The sequence below is a fragment of the Phaseolus vulgaris genome, chromosome 3 (assembly GCF_051622355.1).
Source record: "Phaseolus vulgaris cultivar YP4 chromosome 3, ASM5162235v1, whole genome shotgun sequence".
Classification (NCBI taxonomy): domain Eukaryota; kingdom Viridiplantae; phylum Streptophyta; class Magnoliopsida; order Fabales; family Fabaceae; genus Phaseolus; species Phaseolus vulgaris.
The window spans coordinates 26,840,964-26,865,882 of record NC_143500.1 but is presented as its reverse complement, the minus strand read 5'-3'; the positions used below and the strand labels follow the sequence as shown (position 1 = coordinate 26,865,882).

Genomic DNA, 24,919 nt, shown 5'->3' with positions numbered 1-24,919 from the left:
ATAATAACAGCATCGTGCAATGCTTAAATTCTTCAGTAAATTAGTTCAATTAGAATATCATAAATAAATAAAACCTTTAATAAACTTGTTTAAAATAAATATGAAAAAAAATATATTAGCATGATAAAAATAAGCAATTGAATCAAATTTATTTAAGTAAAAAAAATCAAGTTTTCTTATATATAAAAAATTTCAATAAATTTGAGTCAGAAAATTTATAAAGAAGAAAAAAAAAAAAAATATATATATATATATATATATATATATATATGTTCCTATTACATATACCAATATCTCTCAAATTTTACCATCGCCCTTCAAAAAAAAAATTAGTTATAAATTCATCCTCCTCTTTATTTTTCAGATTGAAAATATTGAATTTTCTAAACTTTATAAAACATATTAAAATTAAAATAACGTGTGTTATAATTATTTTTACTGTGTTTGTACTCTTCTTTAAGGAAAATGTTTATAATTTTCATCATCCAAATGTAAGTGTAAGATTTGGAATGCATATCCCTGTTGAAGGCCATTATTAAACATCAAGTTAAGTTTATACCATAAGATCACATAGACATGACCTAGTTCATATATTGATGGATTTTTTCAAAATTCATTGGTAGCATAACTGATCAAAAAATTACTGAATAAAAAAAACTTCGTTTCTCGTTTCTTCAATCATTCAAATTGTAAAAATGAATTTTCCAATCATACAAAAATTTATTTACTTTGGTAAGCAACTTAAGAACCAATTAGGAGAATCATATATATGATTTTTTTTACACTTTAATTTTTCTTATTCATTTGGCATTATTATTGTAATCTGTATAGGATCGTAAATATATTATTATTTTTATTAATATCTTTAAATTTGAGTTTATCGTACATTTTAATATAATTATTTAAATATAAAATTTTGTATGTCTTTTAAATACTATATAATATGATTTACAAACATAAGGTAAACATAAAGTAAGTCAATACAATAAATAAGAAATAAAGAATTATTGTTTTTACTTTACTTTGTTATCAATTCATTTTAATTATGCTCAACTTTCTTATGAATTGACCTAAAGTCTATGTTTCATTATGATGTGATTGTGTCCATTAGAAAGAAAAATAATTAATACATATATCGATGGTAAGTAAAACAAAACCACCATTTTTTTCAGATATCACAAAATTATATATGATAAATATATAAAAAAATAATTATAATAGTTTTAAAAATGACATCAAATATTACTAGTTACTCTTAAAAATTAAATAAATGTGAACTTGAGGAAACAACATAATTTTGCAATGGTATGGTCCACATTAAATTTTGCATTCATAACAATGAAAATAGAAAATAGTTTGAAAAAATACCGAAAATTTTAAATATCATGAATTGAGTTTCATTCAGTCAAAAGTTCAAAAGTTCATATTGTAAAATTTAAATGAGCAAACTATTCTTACATTGCTTTTTCATTAATATTTTGGTATTCTGCACCTTTTGTTTGCATGTAATATTTAATTGAAACATGAACATTTAGTTTATTTAAAAGAAAGTTAGATCATTTTTAAAAATTATAAGGAAGAAAAATATTTTAAAAAAAGTTTGTCTATATATCATAATACACAGTGACAATATTAGAAAAACATATAAATGAGTGAGAATAAAAAGATATATACTAACAAGTTTATAAAATATTAAAAATATATAATCAATTACCAAAAACTAGCTAGTATATGTAAATAAAGATAGGAGATTCAACATTGACCACAACTCCACAATTAAATGTTTATGAATTCGAACTAGTTTTAAGTTTAAGAATTTTAAGAGATAAATTCATATATGACATTATTTATAGATTAGTCATTAGTTTATTCTCATTAAGCTCAACACTTATATAATGATATTTAGATAAACTTATTATTCTATATTTATCATGGATGCCTCTATGTTGTTTAATCGTTGACATTTAAGTTATACAAATGTAAGAAAAACAACATAATTATACTCAATACATGATAAAATACAAAGACACGTAGTATTCCAAAATACATGGCAGATAAGATAATTATAATACCCTTTGAAGTGAAATGAAATAATATTTATTTCACACATATTAAGTACAAAATAAACTTATGGAAATAATACTTCATGCATTTTTTGTATTTTTTGTGTAGTTAATTTTTGCATTGTCATAATAAAATAATTTAATACAACAAATGAGAATTAGAAAAAAAAAATATTAGTAGGTTTAGAAGGTATTATAAATATTTAAGAAATTGTCAAAAAAATATTGAATATTGAATATTTAATTTTTATCAACAACTTTTATCTCATTGTAGGCCTTTACAAATTGCAAAAGATAAACCGACCTATGACATTAATAATCATATTTCATAAATTAAGTCTCACTAAAAAAAGTCTATATTGTAGTATCAAATTCAACACATTATTCTTATTTTACTTTTTTATGAATATTTTTATATTATTCAACTTCTTTTAATAACCTAAAAAATAATGTAGATTTTACATGTGATCATGATAAATTGAACTATATTTAAAATATATATATATATAACTAATTACAAAAAAAAATATTAAATAAAATTAATTTTAGAAATAAAAAATAAATAATTACTATATTGACTAAATTAGATATTATTTTAAAAAATAAATAAATTATTAGTATTTAAAATCATTTCTATTATTAATAAAATTTATAAATTATTTAATTAATACTTAAAATTTTAAAATTAAAATTAATATATATGATATGACCACGGAAGAATCATTGTCATTGACAAGTAAACATCTATAAAGTTGTCATTTTCATCTTTATAACAAATCACAGGCAATATTGAAATTTATAGTTTTCCATAATACTTTTCAAAGGATGGTTTGGTCTTGTTTGTTCTGAAACCATAACATTACTGGGTGTATTAGATTCTACCCTGACAATAAATATTTTCTTATAATTAGTGCAAAAATAATTGGATGTGTAATCGAAGTAGTAGAGTTAGAATGAATCCTCTGTATATCAGATTACATTGTCCTTAGTAACTATGTATTTGTTTGGAATTTGATGTTTAACCCATACATTAAAGGTCTAAGAATATGATTAATAGTCTAATCATTTGTTATAGTGTAAATCAAAATGCTCTCATATTATTTTGCGTACATATACCTTTAAGGTTTTTGTGAACAAAGTGTCTTTGATAAACCAAGAGCTAATACAAAATGCATAAATGCACAGTTAGCCTGAGAGAGAAATAGTAAAATCAAGAAGAAAGAATGTGAAATGGGGTTGAAGACACTTTGAGAAGATTGAAAGAAAATGAAGGAAAGGGTTTGAACTTCCCAAACTACTGTATTTCATATGCATTGTTATTGTGGACCCAAATGCAAAAGATAAAAAAGGTTGAAGTCACATCCACAATTGTTCCTTGAATAATAGGGTACACAAAATTGCTTTCCAAATGTTGCTTTCCTCAACAAATGTGGAAATTAGTTCATACGGAGGGTACTATTGGAAGGAGATACAAAAAAGGAGGTATACTATTAAAGATAGAGATATTTAAATAACAATTGCCTAGATTAAATTTTAATTAGATGAGATGGTAAATAATAAGTGTTATTATCTTCCTTCACTCTCATAATTTCTAACTGAACCCCATAATTTTAAAATGATATTTTATCCTCCGTAAAAGTGACTTTTGTATTATCTACTTTGAAAATATTTCGGAACAAGCAGAACTTTTGGAACATGATTTTTGGAACATAATTTCTAATACACATGAAATAATTTTGGAATGAGTTTTCCAAAATAGAATTTTTGGAATAAGCTTTCTACAACATACATTACAACATGATGCCTTTCAAAACGAGTTTTTTAGAATAAGTTTTTTATATACTTTACTGGTATGAATCGAACTGTCAATACCATAACTCGTTCTCCTTGATCGAGCTCAGCACGTTCGTGTACGCCGATCAACACATCCAGATCATTAACGCTCAAATCAAGGTCAGTAAAACTAAACTACCATTAAGAACTAGGTAATACGCCCATAATTCCATTATACTCCACTAATTCGGTCCAATAAGGTAAGCCCATTAAAATAATATAAATAACGCATATTTCAATAACAAGGTACGTCATTAATTACTGTACACTTCCGAGTGTCGAACACCCATTTTGTTGACTTGAGCGTCAGAGTGCCTTTTACAGGTAACCCCATTCGGCATTCACCTGAGACTGAGCGATTGAGACCTGAAGGAGCAATAAGAGAGTAGGAGGAGTAAGCTTCAGTGTGAGTCGACTGCCCGACAGAAAGGAAGGAAACGAAGTTAGTCAACAATTCTCTAGGTCTCATCTCCCTAGCATGAACATATACATTTAATGAGTTTCAGGTGTAGTGAGGGAGGTATTTTTGTCTTCTTCTATTGGTATGGAGTGTAGTTACTAACAATGGAGGTGCAGGAAGAAAAAACCTAAAAGTTGGGTTAGTGTGTTTCCCTCAGTGGGCTCCCAAACACCAACAATCCATTACTTTTAGTTTAACTTTTGCTTCCTGCACCCAGTTTTCGAACCTATACCCTATCAATTTTTGAAATTTCAGAATTACTCTTGCACATTTCAATGCATTATAGAATTGAAAGTTCGTAATTGATAAATAGGTTGTTTTGTATTCCCTAAAATGAAATTCTAAAATAGAACACCAAAATCTCATTTTAGAAAGACAAATCTATAATACAAATAGTATATTCATTATGAAAAACAAAATCCAAAACATATTCAAAATGATATTCCAAAAAGTTGTTATGGAAAGCTTAATCCAAAAAGTGTCTCACAGACCTAAATTCAAAATTTTATTATATTCATACTTCCTTCCTTTTAAAATAAAAAAAAAGATAATTTTAATATCTATTTTGGTCTGACCAATAGTTATACGAGTAAAAATTAGTAATCCGTCCCATTAAATGTTGAGTTGGTCTGTCATTTTTTTTTATCTATTTACTTGGTTATAGTAATTGATATCATTTTTTGGACAATAAAAATACAAAGAAGAGTAATAAATTTGAATTAAACTTTAATATTTTAATAAAAATATATTTAATGTCTAACCAAATAAAGTAAATATCAACCATACTTCAATAAATCAAATGATGTATAAAGAAATTAAAGTAGATAAAATTTTATATAAAATATTAACCACCACCAATTTTAATTAAAAAAATATAATATTTATATTTAAAAATATAAAAAATAAACACTTATCTCACTTATAATTTACTGAGTTAACAAGTTTAAAAAATGAACAAGGGATGGACGCGCTAACGAACCGATTTTATCAACCCTAAATTTTATCATTTCAGATTAATGATAAAGTGCATATTTAAATTTGATTGGATACAGGAAGGAAAAGTCTTATACTTTTTCGTGTTTTCTTTATAGGTCAACTCAAAATGGTATTAAAAAGTGATAATTATTTTTATATTTTTTTTTCTTCTCCATTACAGATGAAGTGTTGATTTTGGTATGAATTATTATATATTTTTGTATGTATTTTTATCTATAAAAAAAACTCTATTGAAATATTTTTTTGGTCAGAGTTAAATGTTTCCGATTAAAAAACATTATATAAAATGTTATTATTATTATAATGTATTATATTTTTTTCTATTTTTATTTTTTAAATTAAATAGAAACGAGTAAAACTTGAGGTTAAAACAAAAATGTAAATTAGACACATGAGATGATTACCGAGTTTATTTGTGGGTGTTTTAGATTGAAAATTTAGAAATAGACTATTTTGACATAAAAAAAAATCTTACACATTTGAAAAATAATGTAAGAATATTGCGACTTGTCATTTTTTTCAAAAGACTTCTATGTTTGAAATTTCGGATTTGAATTATGATAAATTTATGCTATAAGAATTTTAAATATTTGGAACAACTATATGTTTTTTAGAAAATATTTAAATTTGCAAGAGTTAATGAAAAATAACAAGAAATATAAAATTTGAATAAAAATAAAGGCAATACAATTTTATCAATATATATGTTAATAGTTAATCAATTATAACTCACGTCCTTTTACACTAATATCTTCTTTTATCTGTTTCTGGGTTAGAATAATATATTAAATATCGAAGATGAATGTTCAATTTGAAATTTATTAAAACGATATTCTTCATGGTAAACGATACCAAATACAGTACACAAATATTTTTGCCATTGTCTTCAATAAAATGAGAAGAAATGTGTGATAGATGGATGATATGGTATTTTTATATCTATACAAAAAAACACTTGGATTTTACTAAAATCTTTTTTTTAAAATAAATTATTGAATTTTGTCTACTTTTAAATACCAATGGATTTTTTTAGTTGTAAAAATATATTTAATACGAAATATCATAAATCTAATTCCTTTTTAAACAAATTTTAATTATCATGAGTAAACACCACAAAACTTATTTATATTATTTGAAAGTATTAATAAAAAATTCATAAAAAAAAAAATCTATTGAAATTTAACTCAATACATTATATGTTTAATTCGAATCACTAGGTCTTTGTAAGTAGGTGAAAAGAGGACACATAATTGTAGCAAAAAGCTATCTTCTTCTGTTATATGTGCTGAAAATGCGAAAATTTGAAAAATAAAAATATGTCATATTTTTCTACACAAATATATTGGGAAATAAGTTGAAGGTAATTTTTATACCATAAATATTTTAATAATATTTGTCTGTATATATTTATGTTACATGCCATAAATGTTTTATTAATATTTATATTTTCATTTATTACAATAATAATAAATAATTAAAAATATTAAAAATTAAATTAAATTAAATTATTAACAGTAAAAATATTAATCTCACTTTTCATCATTTTAAATATATAATTTCATTTTTCACTTATTTTTACATTTATTTTTATATTTTTACTCTCTTACTTTCTATCATATAATAATTAAAAAAATCAAAGAAAAAAATTGGAGTTGCATAAAGTAAAAATAGATGATGTAACTTGTGAGGGCCACACAAATAAATTTAAACAACTAAAATAAGTATAATTAATAAAGACACTGATTGGTTTATCAAGCCATGTGACTTTGGTAGACCCTAATAAACAATGACATATGCAGCTAACCAATCCCTTAAAGACATTTCTTAAGAATTAAAAAGTATAAAAAAAATATCTTAAGAGACTCGTACGTACGATTTTATAATGATAATATTTGTATTTATAGTTTTTTAATGGAAATGTTTTTTCAATATTTTCTAAAAATTACCACATATAAATATCTAAAAATTACCAAGATGAAACTTTCATTCGAATTAGAACAAAAACACTTGTAAATTTGATGTTGTCCTTAAGAAAATTAATAAAGAGAGAGAAGGGAAGGGGGCATCATCTTAGTAGGTTTCCCTTTCTCATTATATTCTTAATAAACTTTGTGCTATTCCAAAGGGCTAAGACCAATACAAATATTTAATATAACCAATCATACACTTTGTCTATTCTTCATCAGGAACAACAATAATATATGCACGTCCTTATACTTATTACAACGTTAAACAAGTTCGAGGTCGGTTTTGATTAGAACTAGCATCTCAATTTTTTTTAATGTTTTTCATACTTAGCATTTAATAAATACATTTGATAATAACTTTTTTTTTTTTTTAAATTAACAATATTAATTATTCTCGTAGGGACGATCCTAGTCAGCAAAGTTGTGAGGTCTTCAATCTGTGAGGACGAATACTTAAAAAAGGTATTTCAATGTTTAAGTTAGATCTTGATACATAGTAAGTAAGAATAATAAATATTATCTATTACATATTTTGACTGATATGCATATTTATAAGATCTAGTCAACAAAGTAGTGAGGTTTTCAATCGGTGAAGAGTGATGCTTAAATTAGATCTTGATACGTAAAATAATAAATATTAGTTAATGTGTACATTTATCTTGATTGATATGCACATTTATAAGATCATAGTGAGTCTTCGAGTCTAGATTAGGATAAGTTATCGGGTTAATCTCGAAATTAAGATTATGTTAATCATATTATCTCAAAAAAAATGTTTATTGGATCTTTTAGAGTTATGTCAACCACATCATCTGTCTGATTAACTGTTATGATCAAATGAGTCTTAATGATGTATGATATACTAATATATGATAAAAAGTAACCTATCAAAATAAAATAAAATGGGAAAACATATGTAAGAAAACTAACTAAAATTCAAGGCAGGAAGTAAGTTTTAGATAGATTTGATTACTTTGAACCTAAGTTTTCATTAAAAAAAGTTTGCTTGTTGTCTCCAATCACGTGAGAGGCTTGCATGTTATCATGTAACTTTGACTAAAGCATCAATAATGCATAATTGGATGGCATTGTGAAGTAGCGTTGAGGTGGTCATGAGACAGAACACACTTGCGAAAGAAGAGGGTTTAAATTCCAAAAAACACTGATTTGTGGAAGGACACGAGTGTGGTTGTTTTTGAGCAGAAAGAAGCCGAAGCATCAAAAGCTAACATGGGACAGCTTTGAACCAAAAGTGCTTCCAAGAACACTTGTCACTTAATTAAACACCATTACTTAGTTTCTTCTTCCGTCAAAATCCAAGTCCTAAAAAACATGTTTATCTTTTTCCCTAAATCCCGGACGACCTTTAACATTAGCAAAAAAGTGTGTGCCACTTTTGGAGAATGTGCACAATTCCCTTCTGACCATAAAAAGTTACGTGCTAAAAACCATCTTAGACAAAATAAAAAACATTAAGAAGAGAGAGAGACACACACACTCTGAGCTACCTTTCTTTGCCCTCTTGTTTGGTCATTATGGAAGAAAAACATCTATTTTAGGGATGTCTAAAGCACCTTGTCAATATGTACCCTTTGCCAACCCAACTTCAAAGTCACATCTTTTGAGACACCCATTGACTAACCTTTTCTTCTTTCTTAATGCTAACTTCCAAAACCTTCCATGGCATTTCATTCTTCTTCCTCTCTTCAAATCTACTTCTTTTCTTAATTACCCACCACTGTAATACTGTAATATATGTATACTTTTCCCATGTTTTATTTAAATGACACTGTTTTTTTTTTTTTTTTTGCTTTTCCCTTTTACCATATATTCATTCAGCTAGCACTCTTCATAATGAAAAAAAAAACTATGACAGAAAACTCTCCATGCCCATTTTCTGAATTTTCTATTTATGTGTGTTCTTTTTTTTCATATTAGTAGTCATTAAGTTGTCTTGGTACACGAGAGCACTATGATACCATGCTCAATACTAATATTTTGCCCTTTCTCTCTGGGACCCAAATGGAGCTAACATACTATCTTTCTGCCTCTTGGAATCTTTAGTGGATGAGTCAAGGGTCTTGGATTCAAACCCCAATCAATTAACAAACACAAATCACTAATTAATCTTAAACAAATGTAGTTGAGCCCGTGTGACATCTCTATCCTTTCATGAGCCTACACTTATTACTAGTTGCAAAAACTTTGACACTGTTAATCATTATCCTACTGGTTAATAGGGTTTTTCAGTTGAAATTCATATTAAAAAATGCATTGAAAATCACAGCAGAGATATATTAATGATATTTTTTCAATGAGATGTTTTTAATTTGAATTTCTTAAGCATTAAGATGATAGTCAAAAAAGAGATTTGGCACTAGGAAATAATCTGCTGAGAAGAACAAAACGGCTTGACCCATTTGAATGATTAGCATTGTGCTATTTCCAATGCTTATAGGCATGTGATTGCAGACTTATTTAAAACAGTACTAAATTACATTTTCCTTGTAGGAACTATGTACTAATAAAAATGTGCCCACTATGCTTTAGCTTTGTGGGGGCGGTTTAATCCAACTCAACGTGCTAATCTCCTTTAAACTTTTCATTGCCCTTTTGACTACACCCTTTTAATATTGGCTTTTGGAGATCAGAGATAGTAAAGGTGATTAACCAAAAAGGCATTTTTTTGTTCTCTATTTAATTTTATGCCAGTCACAAGCCTTAAAACTCTGCACTGTAGATTCATAAGTTCATCTTTTAGCATAAACACAACTACCACCAAAATTTGTTATAATCTTCATAATGCACAGTTGTAAGCATCTTTTCAAGGTTCATAATACGAGTATATTGCTCTGAATTTAAATTGTTAAAGTATTGTTTATTTTGGAGGTAGGTGTTTGTTGACGATTTTTTTTTTAAAAAACATTTTAAAAGATTAAAAGAGAAAAAAGTTTATAAACTTACTTTGTTTTAGACTCTGAGCAATGAGACTATATTAGCAATATGCAGTTTCAAAATAAACTTAGATCTGCAGGAATGTTGTTCAAAAGGATGTGAAAACTTGACAGTGTAAGCTAAGTGATCCAAATTCTAGTCCAGTAAAAAAAGAACTGATCTACACTTTTATCTAAGAGGTTTAGTTTTACCTGACTGAGTCACATAATCATAACAGGGCACTAAGCTAAGACCATGGTCAACCGCTATGATCAGTTTGGCCCAAATAAACACTTGTACTGGAATTAAAAATTCAACAATTGAATTGCCAAAAGAAATTTAAAAATGTACTGTTTATATATGAAACATAATGTGTATATATATATAGAGAACAAACAAAGTTAAGAGTTTGTCTTGCGGGCCCTTCAAAAGGGAACTTTTTATTTTTGTACTCGAGTGTGGGGTTGTTTCCATGACACAAGACAGGGAAGGGTCATACAATATAAAATTGTTGGATAATTTTGTGTGTAATTAGAGATGATTTTAACTGCTCCCTTTGAAAATCATGAAGCAAACAAGAAGCTCCCTTTGTAATTGGTTGATTATTTTGCATAAAACGCGGATTCACATGTGCATAATACATGCAGCTAGTGTGAATGTCATGCTAAGATTAGTACCTCCAAATTCAAATGTTTGAGACTCTCAAGGAGTAAGTATGTACTAGACAAAACCACGCAGTTGTTTTTCCCTTTCTGGTTTTTGTCAGGGACTGATTCCAGCATAATAAAATTTCAGATTTCATTTACACCAATCATTCAATCACCCAGGAAAGTTCTCATAAAAACAGCAGTGTATGTATTATCTCAAAAACGTAACCTTATAGCTCAATATCTATCTATCTATCTATCTATCAAGTCTAGAGCAAAAACTGAAGGAGAAATTTTATGTTTTAGATTTCTTTGTACATAAATTAAAATGAAAAGTAGTAATTAACGGGAAAGCTTTTGTTTTTGGTGCTTAAGTATGCCTGTTTTTTCATTATATTTTCCCTTGTATTGGAAATAGCAAAATAGAGCTTACAAGGTCAATTCCAGGTAGTTAGTTGATTAGCTGGGAGTTTACACGTGAACTGATATGAATAGAGATTTTAACTTTGTGAATTCTTATCAAATCCCAATAGCTTGCATGGTGATGATGTAATAATTACCTCACTAACTTTTACAGTATTCAACTACTCCGTGTAAATTTTATGGATTTTCCAACTCATTGTCTATGTCTGTGCTTATTATTGCTAAGAAACAGAAAACACATTTTATGCTGTGGTTGGAACTAGAAAGAAAGTGACTGTTGCAAAAAATAAGATCTCAAAAGTGCAGTGTGTAGAGCCCCATTTAAGGTACTTGACAAGTGAAGGGAATCTTTATTTTCACTGTTTAGTTGTGAGTCTTAACTAAATGGGATGGAGAAGTTGAGGTTTAATAGAAATGAGAAAAAGAAAGATTTAAAAAAGTAGGTGGAAAGGGGAGGATGGTCTCCAAAGAATGACATCTGCAAAATGTCCTTTTTCTTCCTTGCATGATCAAGTCACAGTCTTTAAAAGACTCCCCAAGACTTCTCCCATTCATCATAACATAACCTTCACTGCTCCTAAGTCCTAAGTCCTACCTTCTGCAGTCCCCATTCTGTTCTGTCCTCTCTTCATTTGGCACACTATTTAACTCCCAGTAGCCCACTCACATTTCCTCAGCTCATTTCACTCCAAATTTTCTTTGCCATTTCCCCACCAATGTCAACCTCTAGAACCTCAGATACACCCTTCAAAGGATATGATCCCACCCAAACTCAAATGTGTCTCTCTCTTCTCCAACGCAACACATCTCCTTGTGGTGAGAGAAGAGGCAGAAGGAAGCAAGCAGAGCCAGGAAGGTTCCTCGGGGTAAGGAGGCGCCCCTGGGGTCGATATGCTGCTGAGATCAGAGACCCCACAACCAAAGAAAGGCATTGGCTTGGCACATTTGACACTGCTCAAGAAGCAGCTCTTGCTTATGACAGAGCTGCTCTGTCCATGAAAGGAAGCCAGGCAAGAACCAACTTTGTTTACTCTGACAACATCAACTTCCACACTATCCTTTCTCCTGCGGATGTTCAAGTTCAAGTTCAAGTTCAACCTCTCTTGCCACCTTCACAGTTCCTCACTAACACCACTCACACCAAACAACCAAACCACCAAAATACCCTCCCCAAGGTTATTCACACTTCAAACGGTGGAAATCCCTCCCCATTGAACAATATTGACGTGTGTGTTGAAACCACATATGGGTCGGCTCAGGATGATAGTTACTTCTTTTCCAGTGATTCTAACTCTGGCTATCTGGAATGCATAGTTCCTGATAACTGTTTCAGACCCGCTTCCTCCAGCACCAACAGTTCAAACTCCAGAAAGAGCAATGTGAGCGATCAAAAGGCTAACGCAAACTCCATTGAGAGTACTAATCATCACCACTACTCGCATGTTGACATGACTTCATTCTCTCAAGAAGGCATGGAAATGGCACCAATGGCCTCTAACTTTTCAGATTTTTGGTATCCAAGTGAACTGAGCCAAGGATCATGGGATGATCAACAGTCATGGGATTGGAACAGCAGTGAACTTTCAGCTATATTTAAGAACCCATTAAGGGTGGAAAATGGGTGCATGGATGCATTGTATCCCATCACTGATCACAGTCCTAGTCCAAGTCCAAGCTATGGGCTAATGAATGAAGCTGCTTCTTCTACTACCTGTTCTCCATCACTTCCACCCTTTGGGGACGTAGACTTGGGATACCCACTCTTCTGAGTCTCAGAGACTGAGGTGCATTTATCAAGGAGTGTCTTAGTTAGCCCTTCTGTACTTGCATTGCATGCACTTGTACGTTTTTCTTTTTAATTTTCCTTGTAACTTGGGTCTATCAACCCTTTTTCCTTCTTCTAATGTAATTACTAAATTGCACACATGATGGGGTGAGTGAGTGAGTGAGTGAGTGAGCTCTTTAGGTTTTGAGATGTTGAAAAAAGCTCCACCACCACCTCTCACTTTCAAATCAATGGAAACCCTTTCCCCAGTTACTATTTATTATTTATACTACTTTTTTTTCCATATCATTTGGCTCTTTAGATCCTTTTGGTAGAGGGCATATCTTTGATGTGAAATCATCTTAGAACAACAAGTTAGTAGCATATGAATACGTAATAGTAAACTTGTAATTCCAAATCAAACATACTTCTTCAATTAAAACAACTTCCATAGTAAAAAAAGTTATAAACAGAATCGGAGCAATTCGAAATAAAGCTAAAATCATAGTTGAAAGAAGAATATAAAGAAGAAAAGTACAAAAAAAGAAGTTATTATTTATATTGATGCATATTGATGGCATGATTTTATCCTTCTTTTGGGCTAGTTGCCTAAACTTTTGGGTACAATAAAGGTAGTGATGGCACAACCATATCCATCAAACAGCATATATAGGTTCACAGAAAGACATATTGTGAAGCCAATAACCCGCGATTCTAATCTATTGCTTGCAGTACATTCCCTTTTCCTGACTACTGATTGATTAGATAATGAGTTGTTTTTCCTTCTTTTCCTCTTCCTTTTCCCTTTTCTTTTATAACCTTCTAAAACAGGTTTTATTTTCAAACCCAAAATAAAAAGTTCTGTGCTTTATTAACCAATATCATGGTTAGGTATGGGAACATGGGAAGCAGGACAGCAAGGCATTCCAAATAAATCCTATCACTTGCATTTTGTTTTTGGATCAAAATAGTTACTAAATAAATTGTTATGATAAATTTCTCTAAAAAACTAAAACAATAAGTTTCTTGATAAGCAATACAAACACCTCTAACACATTTTATCTCTGTAATAAATAGGTCCCATAAAATTAACCTACATCGTTGTGTTTTATTGATCATATGTAATTTTCATGTGAGTCGACTTTTAAAACATGATATTTTTAAAATAATCATGTATATTTTGATAATAAACACAGAATACTTTGTAATAAATATTTATTTATATTGTAAATCACATTACAGTAAGATATAGTTTGATGTCATTTTTTTTAACATTTTAGCTTATATTCTTTTTTGCAAATTTGATATACTTTATCGAAATCCTTAACTAATGGTCGAATTGATATAAATTAGTTTCGAGAAAAAACAATTAAAAAATAATTTTACAAGATTTGATGCTGGAATTGTTATTAAGTAATTTATAATAAAGAACTTTCTATTCAGAGTATAGATTTCATATTTTTATTTTTAATTATATTTTAGAATTAAAAAAACTATTCAAATATTACAAGACAAATTACAAATCACTCACATTTTTTAACAACACGATATACTTCAAATTACTCATCTTCTTTTGTGAGTATGACAAAGTAGGTTAGGTTTCATGAAGTGACCTGCCACAATTTAGCAAGTGAGACTAGTATTTTTAGTTCGTTATCTTACTTTGAATTTATTAACCATTTTTCAATTAAAAATTAAAATAAAAAATATTTTAAAAGATTAACTTTTTTTTGCATTATATTATTTAAAACATACAAATATGTCATAATATTGTAATTTAAATTATTAATATTTATAAATTATTTTAATTATTATTTATAATGAAGTGATTTAACCTATAAAGTTGATAATATTTTTTAATATATATATATATATATATATATATTAAAATAAAAACAAATTAAATAAAAACTTGCAAGCAGGATGTCATCCTACCTTCTAATGGAATGAGTCAAGATTTTTAATTGTCTAGGTAGGTCAAGACAAAATAGATCAAACTAACTTGTTTTTTCACCCCTAATATTTTGTGTAACTATCATTATTAATTTTACTTTTTAAAAAAAAAATATAGATGCAAAAAGTTCATCTTCCACATTGGTGAGTATAACTTGGTTAGGAACTAATTCAACTAATGAAAAATGTCACAATTTCACCATTACTAGGTTTTATGTGTGTTGTCCATCAATAATATGATGTTATATGCATTTATCAATTTTATTGAATCAATGAGTGTCAAAAAAAATTTGTAACAATTTGCGAGGACTCGTCAAACCTACTACAATGTATATACATGTCACACTCTAACAACATCATTAACTAGAGTATTTCAGTTCTTGGTCTTTTTTGTGATCTTCTACATACATACCTGACAATGTACACTTACTTTATAGTAGTCACATTTTTGTATTGTTCACCTTCAAAGTAAGTAAGATGTTGGCCGATTTCAATAAACTTTTAGTCATGTCAACCTCCATAGAATGCTCATTATGTTTTAATCTGCTACCATATGAATGACATACTAATGTATTAGCTAATTCATGTTTGTATCTCCTATATTTACCACATCAAACAAGACATTTTTCACACCCTAATAAGATATATGTTTTTCTTCCTTATTGTTTATTTGTTGTACCAAACCTTAATATCGCAATTACTAATTCAAATTTAAATGTTATCCCACACACATATTCAAGTAAATCATCTTGTGTCCCAAATACCTACATAAATACGTTACAACTTTAACATATGTCTTTTGTCACATTTTTTACACAAAATAATAATATATTTTACTTACCCCATCCATTGTAAAAGCTTGTATGCAATCCCTTTCAACCAATTTACCTTATATTATCAAATTTTATAATATAAGACATTTGATCCATATCAAACAACATATCAACTTCATCTTATGTTTTATCTCAAAATTTGGATTCCATTTTTGTAAAAAAAAATAACTAGTAACAAAATAGTTGCAAAAATAATCACAAAAGAATGTAACACTTTGATATTGTGTTGTAATTAAGCAGACTTAAGAATGAACTAACTAAAAATAAAAACACAAAATTGATTTTCAAATTGTGTAACAAAAAAGTTCAAATTAGTTTTCGAATCCCATGATCTAAATCAAATGCGTAATCCAAAAATCAAATGTGTAATCCAAAAAACAATCACTTATCACTTACGAAATACACAATCAGAAAACTTTCAAATTGCAAAATCTAGAAAAAAATTTCAAACTAAAAATCTAGGAAACATCAAAACCAAACATAAATCTCTTCCCTATTTTCAGACATCACTATCTTCACTTTGTCTCAATCTTGCCAAAACTTATTCAACCACTCAACCATGGATAACAAAGAACATAAATCAATGCTTCAAGTGTGAAGCAACACAACATAAGAACACAACACCACAACACCAACAAATTCTCCTTAGTTGCCCTTTAATACAACAAGAAAAAATGGCATTTATATTTTTAGGGAGTTTGCATAAGGAAAGCATAGGGGCAAAAAGAAATCTTTGTGACTTTGTTGATGTTGTTATCTACTTCCCGTTATGTAGTACTCATGGACCCAACAACTGTTAAATTGAAGGTGTTCGAAGTAGTGCGAGGCCCAAGTGAATAGCCACGTTTTCGTAGGACAACTTCTTCCTGCACCTCCATGACTTCTTCCACCACCCCATACTAAAAGCGCATTTACTATTATACCTTTCAGTAAAAAATATTAAAAAATTAAAATATAATTTTAACCTAATTTTAATTCTCTTTCACGGTGTCCCTTTCACTCTCCAACATCACAACCCACCCCCTCCCACCTCCTTCCAAGCTTTCTTCTTGTTTTAAATTCTCCTTCTCTCAAACTCTTCTTCTCTGAAAGTTCTCATCCCTTTTAAATCTCTCATTCTCCATCATTCACCACTACCCTCTTCATTCATAGGTTAGTAATTTCACTGTACTGATTTTCATTCTTGTGGAAATATTTGAAAGCGTTTGTGCGTTCGTTTGTTCCTTCGCAGAAATAGGTACCGGATTATTTAACTAGGTAATGTTTCAGTGTTTAAAGTAATTTTGGATTACATAATCCGATTTAGGTGTTTAAAGTAGTTCTGGATTACCTAATCCAATTTAGGGTTGCAATAAGTTCCGGATTACATAATCTGGTATGGACAGTTGTGTACTTAGGGTTTTAGATTACATAATCCGATAGTGTTGTCCAATTAAGTTTCGAATTACGTAATTCGAAGGTTGCAATTTTTGTTTCAAAATGACTTCTGAATTCAGTAATCCATAAGCCAAATTTCAATAGCAAAATGAGTTCTGGATTTTGTAATTCGTAAGGCATATATCAAGTTGAAAAATGACTTTTGAATTGCATAATCCATAGTTTATTTAGTACCAGATTACACAATTTGGAAGTGTGATTTTGCTACATTCCAAATCCAATATACATACAAATTATCTAATTCGGAATATTTTTATTTTATGCGTAACAAACCGGATTGTGTGATCCAGCACCACACCAAGCACCTTCTTTTTCAATCGCCTACAAAATGTAAAACAACTTTCATTTTTTTTTTTTTTTACTGAAGGACAATTTTGATATTTTGAAAGTTTAAGAAGCTGTCTTTCCGTAGCACTCCCTTTGTTATTCTCATAACCTTAGTTCTTTCCAAAAGAAAAAGAAGAAGAACACTACTCTACAACGATGACAAAAGTGTTTGGCTCTTTCGTTGGGATTTGTATGTCACCCAAATTAAATCAACATGGAGAAGATTTTATTAATTGTAGGTAAAGGATAGGATTTGATAAACAAAAGTGAATTACTAAAGGATGCACATGATCATACAGATAAGACAATTATTTCCCGTACCCAACAAATTTAGACTCGCACCCAATCACTGAAGCAAAATGACCAAAATGCACTTTATAGTTTTTTAAATATGGGTAGGGTACAACTAAAATTGTATTCCAAATTTGATATTCTAAAATACATTTTCGAATTTGAGTTTCCAGAACACTTTTCCGAATTCTTTTTTCATAATATCCTTTCAGATTTTATTCTTTAAAATTTCTTTTCTGGAATATATTTCTTGTATTTCAGAATTGTTTTTCTTGAATAAGATTTGGTTTTCCAATTTTTCAAAATCTATTATGAATTTACTTTTTCAAATTATTTTTTAATTTTGAAATGTCTATTTCGAAACGAAGGAGAATTTTAGAACTTCAAAAATTGATTGGGGGCATGTATAAAATGATTGGATGCAGGGAGCAGCATATAATTATCAAGTTCCTCAAATTGACTTGAACTTGTAAAGTACATGTCGACTGTGTTAAATCCTATTTGAGGTTGTAAACCTCTTCTTGAAGTTTAGCGAAGCAACACAAATCGTTGCTTTAAATCGTTCAAAACATTAATGGCTTGACCGAAATATACGAGAGTATTAAGTTTGCTCCAGTTGAAGCTTTTATCCCATGACAAAAACTTTAGATAGAAAGGAAAAACATACTTAAACAAAATACAGGACAACGTGCATATATTTATCATCACGTCTATCAAAACAACACCACATTAGAGATTGAACGTATAAGGATGGAATTTTTTTCCTGCATAACAGAATACCAAAAATGCACCATTTAACGTAATGAAAAATAGCATGCAAGAACAACGCAACAAGGATGATTCGAGAATGAGGAAAGAAAGAGGCGTCGATACTGGTCTTGAATTTAACTATTTTCTGACAATTTGGTCCTAGTATTAGAAATACTCTCACACTCAGTATTTCCCATTATTAGTTTTAGAATAATTTTTATTAATGAAAACATTACTTTAATAGACTTTCCTTACATGGCCCCTTTAAAGTTAAAAAAGTCATTGATATATAAAAAACTTTTCTCAATTTTAAAGGACTCAAGTGCGAAGAACCCTAAAAAGGGCCATAAAAAAATACTTTAAAGTCCTCTTTCAGAATTATTCTCATTTGACTCGTTATTTTCATTTTGTCCGTTGTCCTGTATCGTTGATTAAAATCTAAGTATCCAATTATAGAGATACTAAGAACCTTTTTAATAGAATAAAGAAAAACCGAGCTTAATAAATCTAAAAAAAATGGAAAAACATGTTGTAACATAATTTTCTAAAACATAAATAATTTGACGAGAGATTCATTCCAGTTCAGAGGCTGACAACATAGGTTTTACCAACAGCATCTACCGTTAATTTGAAATGGATACAAAACTGGGTCTTGTATTGTATCTACGCCGAAACAAAAAAGAAACTCCTTTTAAAGAAAGGAAAATAAACTTTGAAGAGAGCAGTTTAATATTTGATTTTTAAGGTTGATTAGAAAACGTCGTTTTTAGTGTCACGTCGGTTAGGGTGGTGAGGTCGTGCAATACACCTGGCCTTAAACTCTGAAGCGGCTAAGAAATAAGAACACGTGTACCTTATATTTGTCTCTGCATTGCGTTGTATGTGCCGTTGCATGCCACGCTGCCCTGTGCTCGTTAGCTGGAGTAAAATGCATTCTATTTTTAAGTACAACCATCTTACAACAAACATATCCGAATATAATGAGGGAGGGTGATGAAAATAATTAAAAAGAAATCCTCCATAAAAATCCCCTTATCAGGTAAAATGACTGAAAAAAAAGATTATTAGACTTTAAAATGTGTTAATTTAAATGTCTTTCTTCATATATGTATTCTGTAATAAACGTAAGTACCAAGTCAAGCATTTTACTTGTCACAACATCACCGTGTATCTAAAATCATAAAAGATAGCAATGTGAAGCCTCATTGTAGTCTCCTGATTACTGCTCTTCACGTCAAACCTTGGATAAGTGGGGAACAGTGGCAAACAGGACATTCCAGGAAAGGATTTAGATGTATTCCCAAATGCAAAAGGGATTCATGTGAAGAGAGATTACACACGGTCAATGAAACTCCTGGCAGAAATTTTCTCATCAAAAAAGATTGAAGCATAAATAAGCACCATAAACTACTAAAATTGGAGATGTGGATGGACATGTGCATAATGAAGTTGCAGATACTTTTGAAGTTATCCAAAAGCAAGGTGCGTGTATGGGTTGCTAAAATTCTCAAGGTTGGCCATGGATTATTCAAGATAAAAAGGATGGCCACAGAAAGATTATATGAACACAGACAATTGGTGCAAAGTGTGCTAGACCTGAATGTGGGAACTGGAATAATTGAAAAATAAAACCTATTTGGGAACCTCCTTAAGTACTGATGGCCGGTTGAAAAATTGAGATAAAAAGGAGTATTAATGAGGAATTCATTCACATTGCTTAGCTTGAGGTGTGAGAGACAGTGCTACTTGTGGTAGCACTGGTAGTTGCTGAAGAACTGGAACTTTGAGCAGATGGTTGGGTGCTTGAATGAGAGATGTGTCCAACGCTTGACAAGGTCAAACCAACTGATCCAGTTGACGTGCTCATCGAAGACATTCTGGATGAAACGGACTCCTTACTGACTCCTGCACCAAGCTCAGGCCGCAACTCTGACGATGAAGATGACGGAGCAAGAGTACCAATTGAGGAACCCACAGGATAGGGTGCAACTGGCATGTCGGCCAGGGAAGAGGCAGATGGACTATAACTAAGTGATCCCATAGGATGATCGAATTTGCATGCAGAACCAAATTTGCAAACTCCACGCTGGGTGTAATGAGTGCAAGGCTGTGCCCCCTGATTATCAAACACAAAGTTAAACGATTAACAATTAAGAATTTATGAATGCAGTCAGATCATTTAAAAGCTAAAACAAAATAGGCAGATTTATCATTGCATAAACAGTTCTTTAAGCAAATAAAGTCATAATGAGTAAAAACAATTACATGTCTATTCTTCAACCACAGTCCAGAGAACAAAATAAAATGCTACAGCAATACGGAGAGAGAAAGAATAGCCAAAAAGATCATTATCGTCTAGCCTACGAAGACTGGAAATGTTCTCGTAAAATAACACGAGGAAGCATGCAATGAAACATCAACATCTGTTTGTACATTGAAAATAGAAATCAACCTAATCCAAAATTACAAGAATGAAATATGAAATTACTAATAAAAATAAGGTTGAACACCTCAAGCTAGCACGAGAACATAGCTCTAAGGAGAACAACAGATAACAGAGCACATATACAGTTATGAACACCTCACTAAACACAGAAACCAGAAATTCGTGGCATCGACAAAGATTAAAGGAAAATACAAACAATGTCAACCAATTCCATACAAAGCCAAAAACCCATACAATACTCTTACGGTTTTTAATCACAACTTCATATTAGAAAGACATTTCATAATATAGATAAATTTCAAGCATACAAACAAGTGAAAATAATGTGGAATGCTCCAATAGACTGAACCATAGCTTCATAGAAGGTAAATAATAAACATCCAATAAGAATGGAAATAAGTAGGACATAACACGTGACATATAAATTAGACAATGAAAACAATGATGTCATGGCAATGCACAAGGTTTAATAAACTATGGTGGATTTAAAACACAATGTCAAACAAGTAGCTGAAAAAATGGCTTGCACTTGACCGGATAGATCCACAAACAGAATATAAATGCTGGCAACCAGCGGAAAACCAAGAATCGAACTTCAGTAAAACTCCATTTGAAATTCAATAAAAGTATAAACAAAATAATCGAACCTATTAATAAGAAACAATTTTGGGATTTTTACTAGTATGAGATCAGGGATTAGCTGGTTATTTTGAGACAACATGCTACCGGAGAATCTAACCAGTGCATACAGATTTGATCCTTGCTGCCCACTCTCTTTTGATGAAATTTAAAGATGAGTGCAAAAGTTTCAATCATTCAAGAAAATATTCCCTGGCCAGTCAAAGATCATATCCATACAACCAGAATTGAAAAATGATTTAACATACAGATATAAGTACTATAAGTATTACGGTGATAAACTAGAATTTATTTAACAAAACCAAAACCTAAAAGAAGGAACAGAAGCACACTTAAAAAGGATGTTTTACAAAATAGAAATTCCAAAATCCTAAAAGGTGACTCTAAAAACCAACAGAATGTGTAGTCCAACATGAATGCATAATGCATGAAAATAGAAAGGTATCTAAAAAATAGCTAGCATAAAATAAAAACAAAAATGATTCCTACTGTAATCCTTTTTTAAGGACAGCCCAGTATAAAGCACCAAAGAAGTTGAAATTACCGGACGCAGAGGAAGACCCACAGGACTAAGGATTACATTTGCTTTAGGTGCACCCTTGTCTGGTGGATGATGGTATCTGCAAGATGGACCAAATTTGCACTCCCCTGTTTTCATGTAATAATGACATTCTGGTTGATCAGGTCTTTCTGGAAATGGATGCTCCTTCTGAATAGCACCTGAAGGACCAATTGAGGAACCAGAAGATTGATAAGGTCCAGTATAAGTAGCTGCCGACGAAGGTAGCGGGGTTATCCCATAAAGCTGTGTTGAACCAACATTAGACGCAGTGCTAGATGGAATTACAGGGGTTGTTGCCGGAGCCTGCACCAAGTGCCTAAAAGCTTCAGTAAATGTGCACATAACTTGAGTAAGCAGTTCATAGTGGACCTACCTGATAAGGACCCCATCCTGAAAAGGGGACCATGGCAGGAGACACTACCATAGGCCCATACGGACCCTGAACTACTGAGCCGGGTAGCATAGGTGGTCTTGCAACAAGTACACCATATTGTTGTTGCGAAGGGCCAGATTGGGGCTGTACAGTTGGATATACTGGTGAAGGTACAGGCACAGGCAGATGTGAAACTGAGGGAACCGGTGATGGTGCAATAACCTGGACACCTGCAGGCTGGGGATGGTGGAATTTACAAGTTGCACCAAATTTGCACTGTCCAGTTTTCACATAATAGGAACACTCTTTCTCACCCTGTTATTGTTTATGAAAAATAGTTTGAATCAAACTTCCATCCTCACTAAGAAAATATGATCCCATCATTCACAAAGAACATATAATATTAGACAATAAACATAGAACGATACAGACCACTCGCAACGGATATCCATAATAATTAAGTGGCACAGGGGTAGCAGTGCCTGCTGCCTGTCTAGGATGGTGGTATTTGCAGGATGCACCAAACTTGCATGATCCCGTCCTCATATAGTACTGCAGTTCAACCACGAGCATATACAACACAACCAACACATAAGGAAGGCCACGAGCATTGAAGACAACCAGAACAGAAATAGAAGTCAATTTCAATTTTCACCCAAACCTTGACATTTATTAAAAAAAAAAACACCAGAACACGTCATTTTGTAAAACATAAAGTAATTGCATTTACAGTATCACCAATCAAATGCAACCATTTAATACAGGTGCAGCACAGAATCTATGAAAGCCATATTAAAAACCTGGCACACAGGCTGCCCCACGCGCTCTGGAAACTCCCCTCCAGTCCTCGCCGCAGCTCCAATGACCTAAGTAACAAAACATGCATAAATAGTTCCAACTTAGGAAACATCATTCGATCACAGTGTCCAATGCAGACCTCTAAATCTCGCGCAACTGAGTTCAATTAACCCACAACACAAGTAAAATTCAACAAACTGAATTGTACAAAGCCAAGATCAAAGGCGAAATTGGAGACACGCATGTACACAGGAGCAAGCAACAACCAAAAACCCTGAGAAAGTAGAAATAAGAAGAAGATTTATTTATTACCGCAGCACGGTCGCGAGGATGGTTGAAACGACACCGTGTGCCGTAACCGCAAAATCCCGTCCTCAAGTAGTAGATACAATCAGCCTCATCGGGACGCAGAGGGTACGATTCGGCAGCTGCTAATCCGAGTTGCCACGAGGACTCTGCATTAATAGCGAAATCAAGATCAAACCTACTTCCATTATTATCACACTCTGCATTATTCTGCGCAAATCGAAAATCGTGAAGGAAATAACAGATAATGCGGATAGAGTCACCTTCGATGCCAGCGTCGGCGCCGGCCACGGTCCATTCCGGCGACGGATCAGACTGCGACCCTTCACTGGCCCGGCCGTACCGCTCCATTGTACGGACCAAAGGGAAGAAAAAAGGGACTCAATCTGAAGGCAGGAATGAGAGGTTCCGATCAAAAGAGTGAGAAACTGCTTCGGATTTTCTCTCTCTTTCTCTCTCACTCACTCACTCACTCACATACACTGCCTCTATGTTTCTTCCACACTATTAGTTGCTCTCTTTCTCTCTCTACTTTCTCTCTCTTTCAGTTTCTAACCTTCTTTTCTTAATTATTTTTATTTTTTTCCTTTGAAAGACTCTTTTCATTGGTAGGAGAGAGAGAGTGTTGGTTTATTATTTATGTACCCGCCAAACATGTCATAAAATTACCCAAATATAAAAAAACACTAATATAATCTCCCTTTTTCATTCTTAATTATTAACATTTGTAAATTACTTTTTTAGAAATGAAGAATCTATATAAAGGTATTAAGATTCTAGCATTATTCTTTGAGAAAATAGTCCCTCCACCCACAATATAAAGAAATTTTACATTTTTAACAAATCTCACTAAAGGAATGATTAATATATAGTAAGTTTGTTAATTTAAAATAATTATCTTAAAAGTGATGTTGCAAATTATAGAATATTACATAAAAATGAAATTAGTTGAATTTTGAAACGTGGTTATATTAGTGCAGATAAGTGGTGGTAAGAAAAGTGAATACAATATGTGGAAGATATTGTGTGGTGGAGGTGATGCATTTGTCCTATTTATATTAAACACAAAAAGTAAGGAATAAATTTAGTGAGATGATTAATTAGTTAATCTTGTTC

At 30.9% G+C, this 24,919-nt stretch overlaps 2 protein-coding genes across 3 annotated transcripts; one reads left to right on the top strand and one right to left on the bottom strand.

Annotated features, from left to right (window-relative positions):
* Positions 1-11,870: 11,870 nt before the first annotated feature.
* On the top strand, positions 11,871-13,394 carry LOC137805835 (ethylene-responsive transcription factor ERF086). The gene has a single exon (XM_068605744.2). It carries the CDS (start codon positions 12,040-12,042, stop codon positions 13,090-13,092), a length of 1,053 nt encoding a protein of 350 aa, XP_068461845.1. The 5' UTR covers positions 11,871-12,039; the 3' UTR covers positions 13,093-13,394.
* A 6,362-nt stretch (positions 13,395-19,756) lies between these two features.
* Positions 19,757-24,413, bottom strand: LOC137806910 (Zinc finger C-x8-C-x5-C-x3-H type family protein). Of its 2 annotated transcripts, XM_068607287.1 has the most exons (8): positions 24,067-24,413; positions 23,810-23,952; positions 23,500-23,565; positions 23,132-23,251; positions 22,700-23,014; positions 22,309-22,629; positions 20,392-20,795; positions 19,757-20,033 (listed from the first exon to the last, which is right to left on the bottom strand). In XM_068607287.1, exons 1-7 carry the CDS (start codon positions 24,152-24,154, stop codon positions 20,397-20,399), a joined length of 1,452 nt encoding a protein of 483 aa, XP_068463388.1. In that variant the 5' UTR covers positions 24,155-24,413; the 3' UTR covers positions 19,757-20,033; positions 20,392-20,396. The 2 variants fall into 2 exon arrangements, with proteins under 2 accessions (XP_068463388.1, XP_068463387.1); XM_068607286.1 differs by having other exon boundaries at positions 19,757-20,795.
* Between the last annotated feature and the right edge of the window lie 506 nt (positions 24,414-24,919).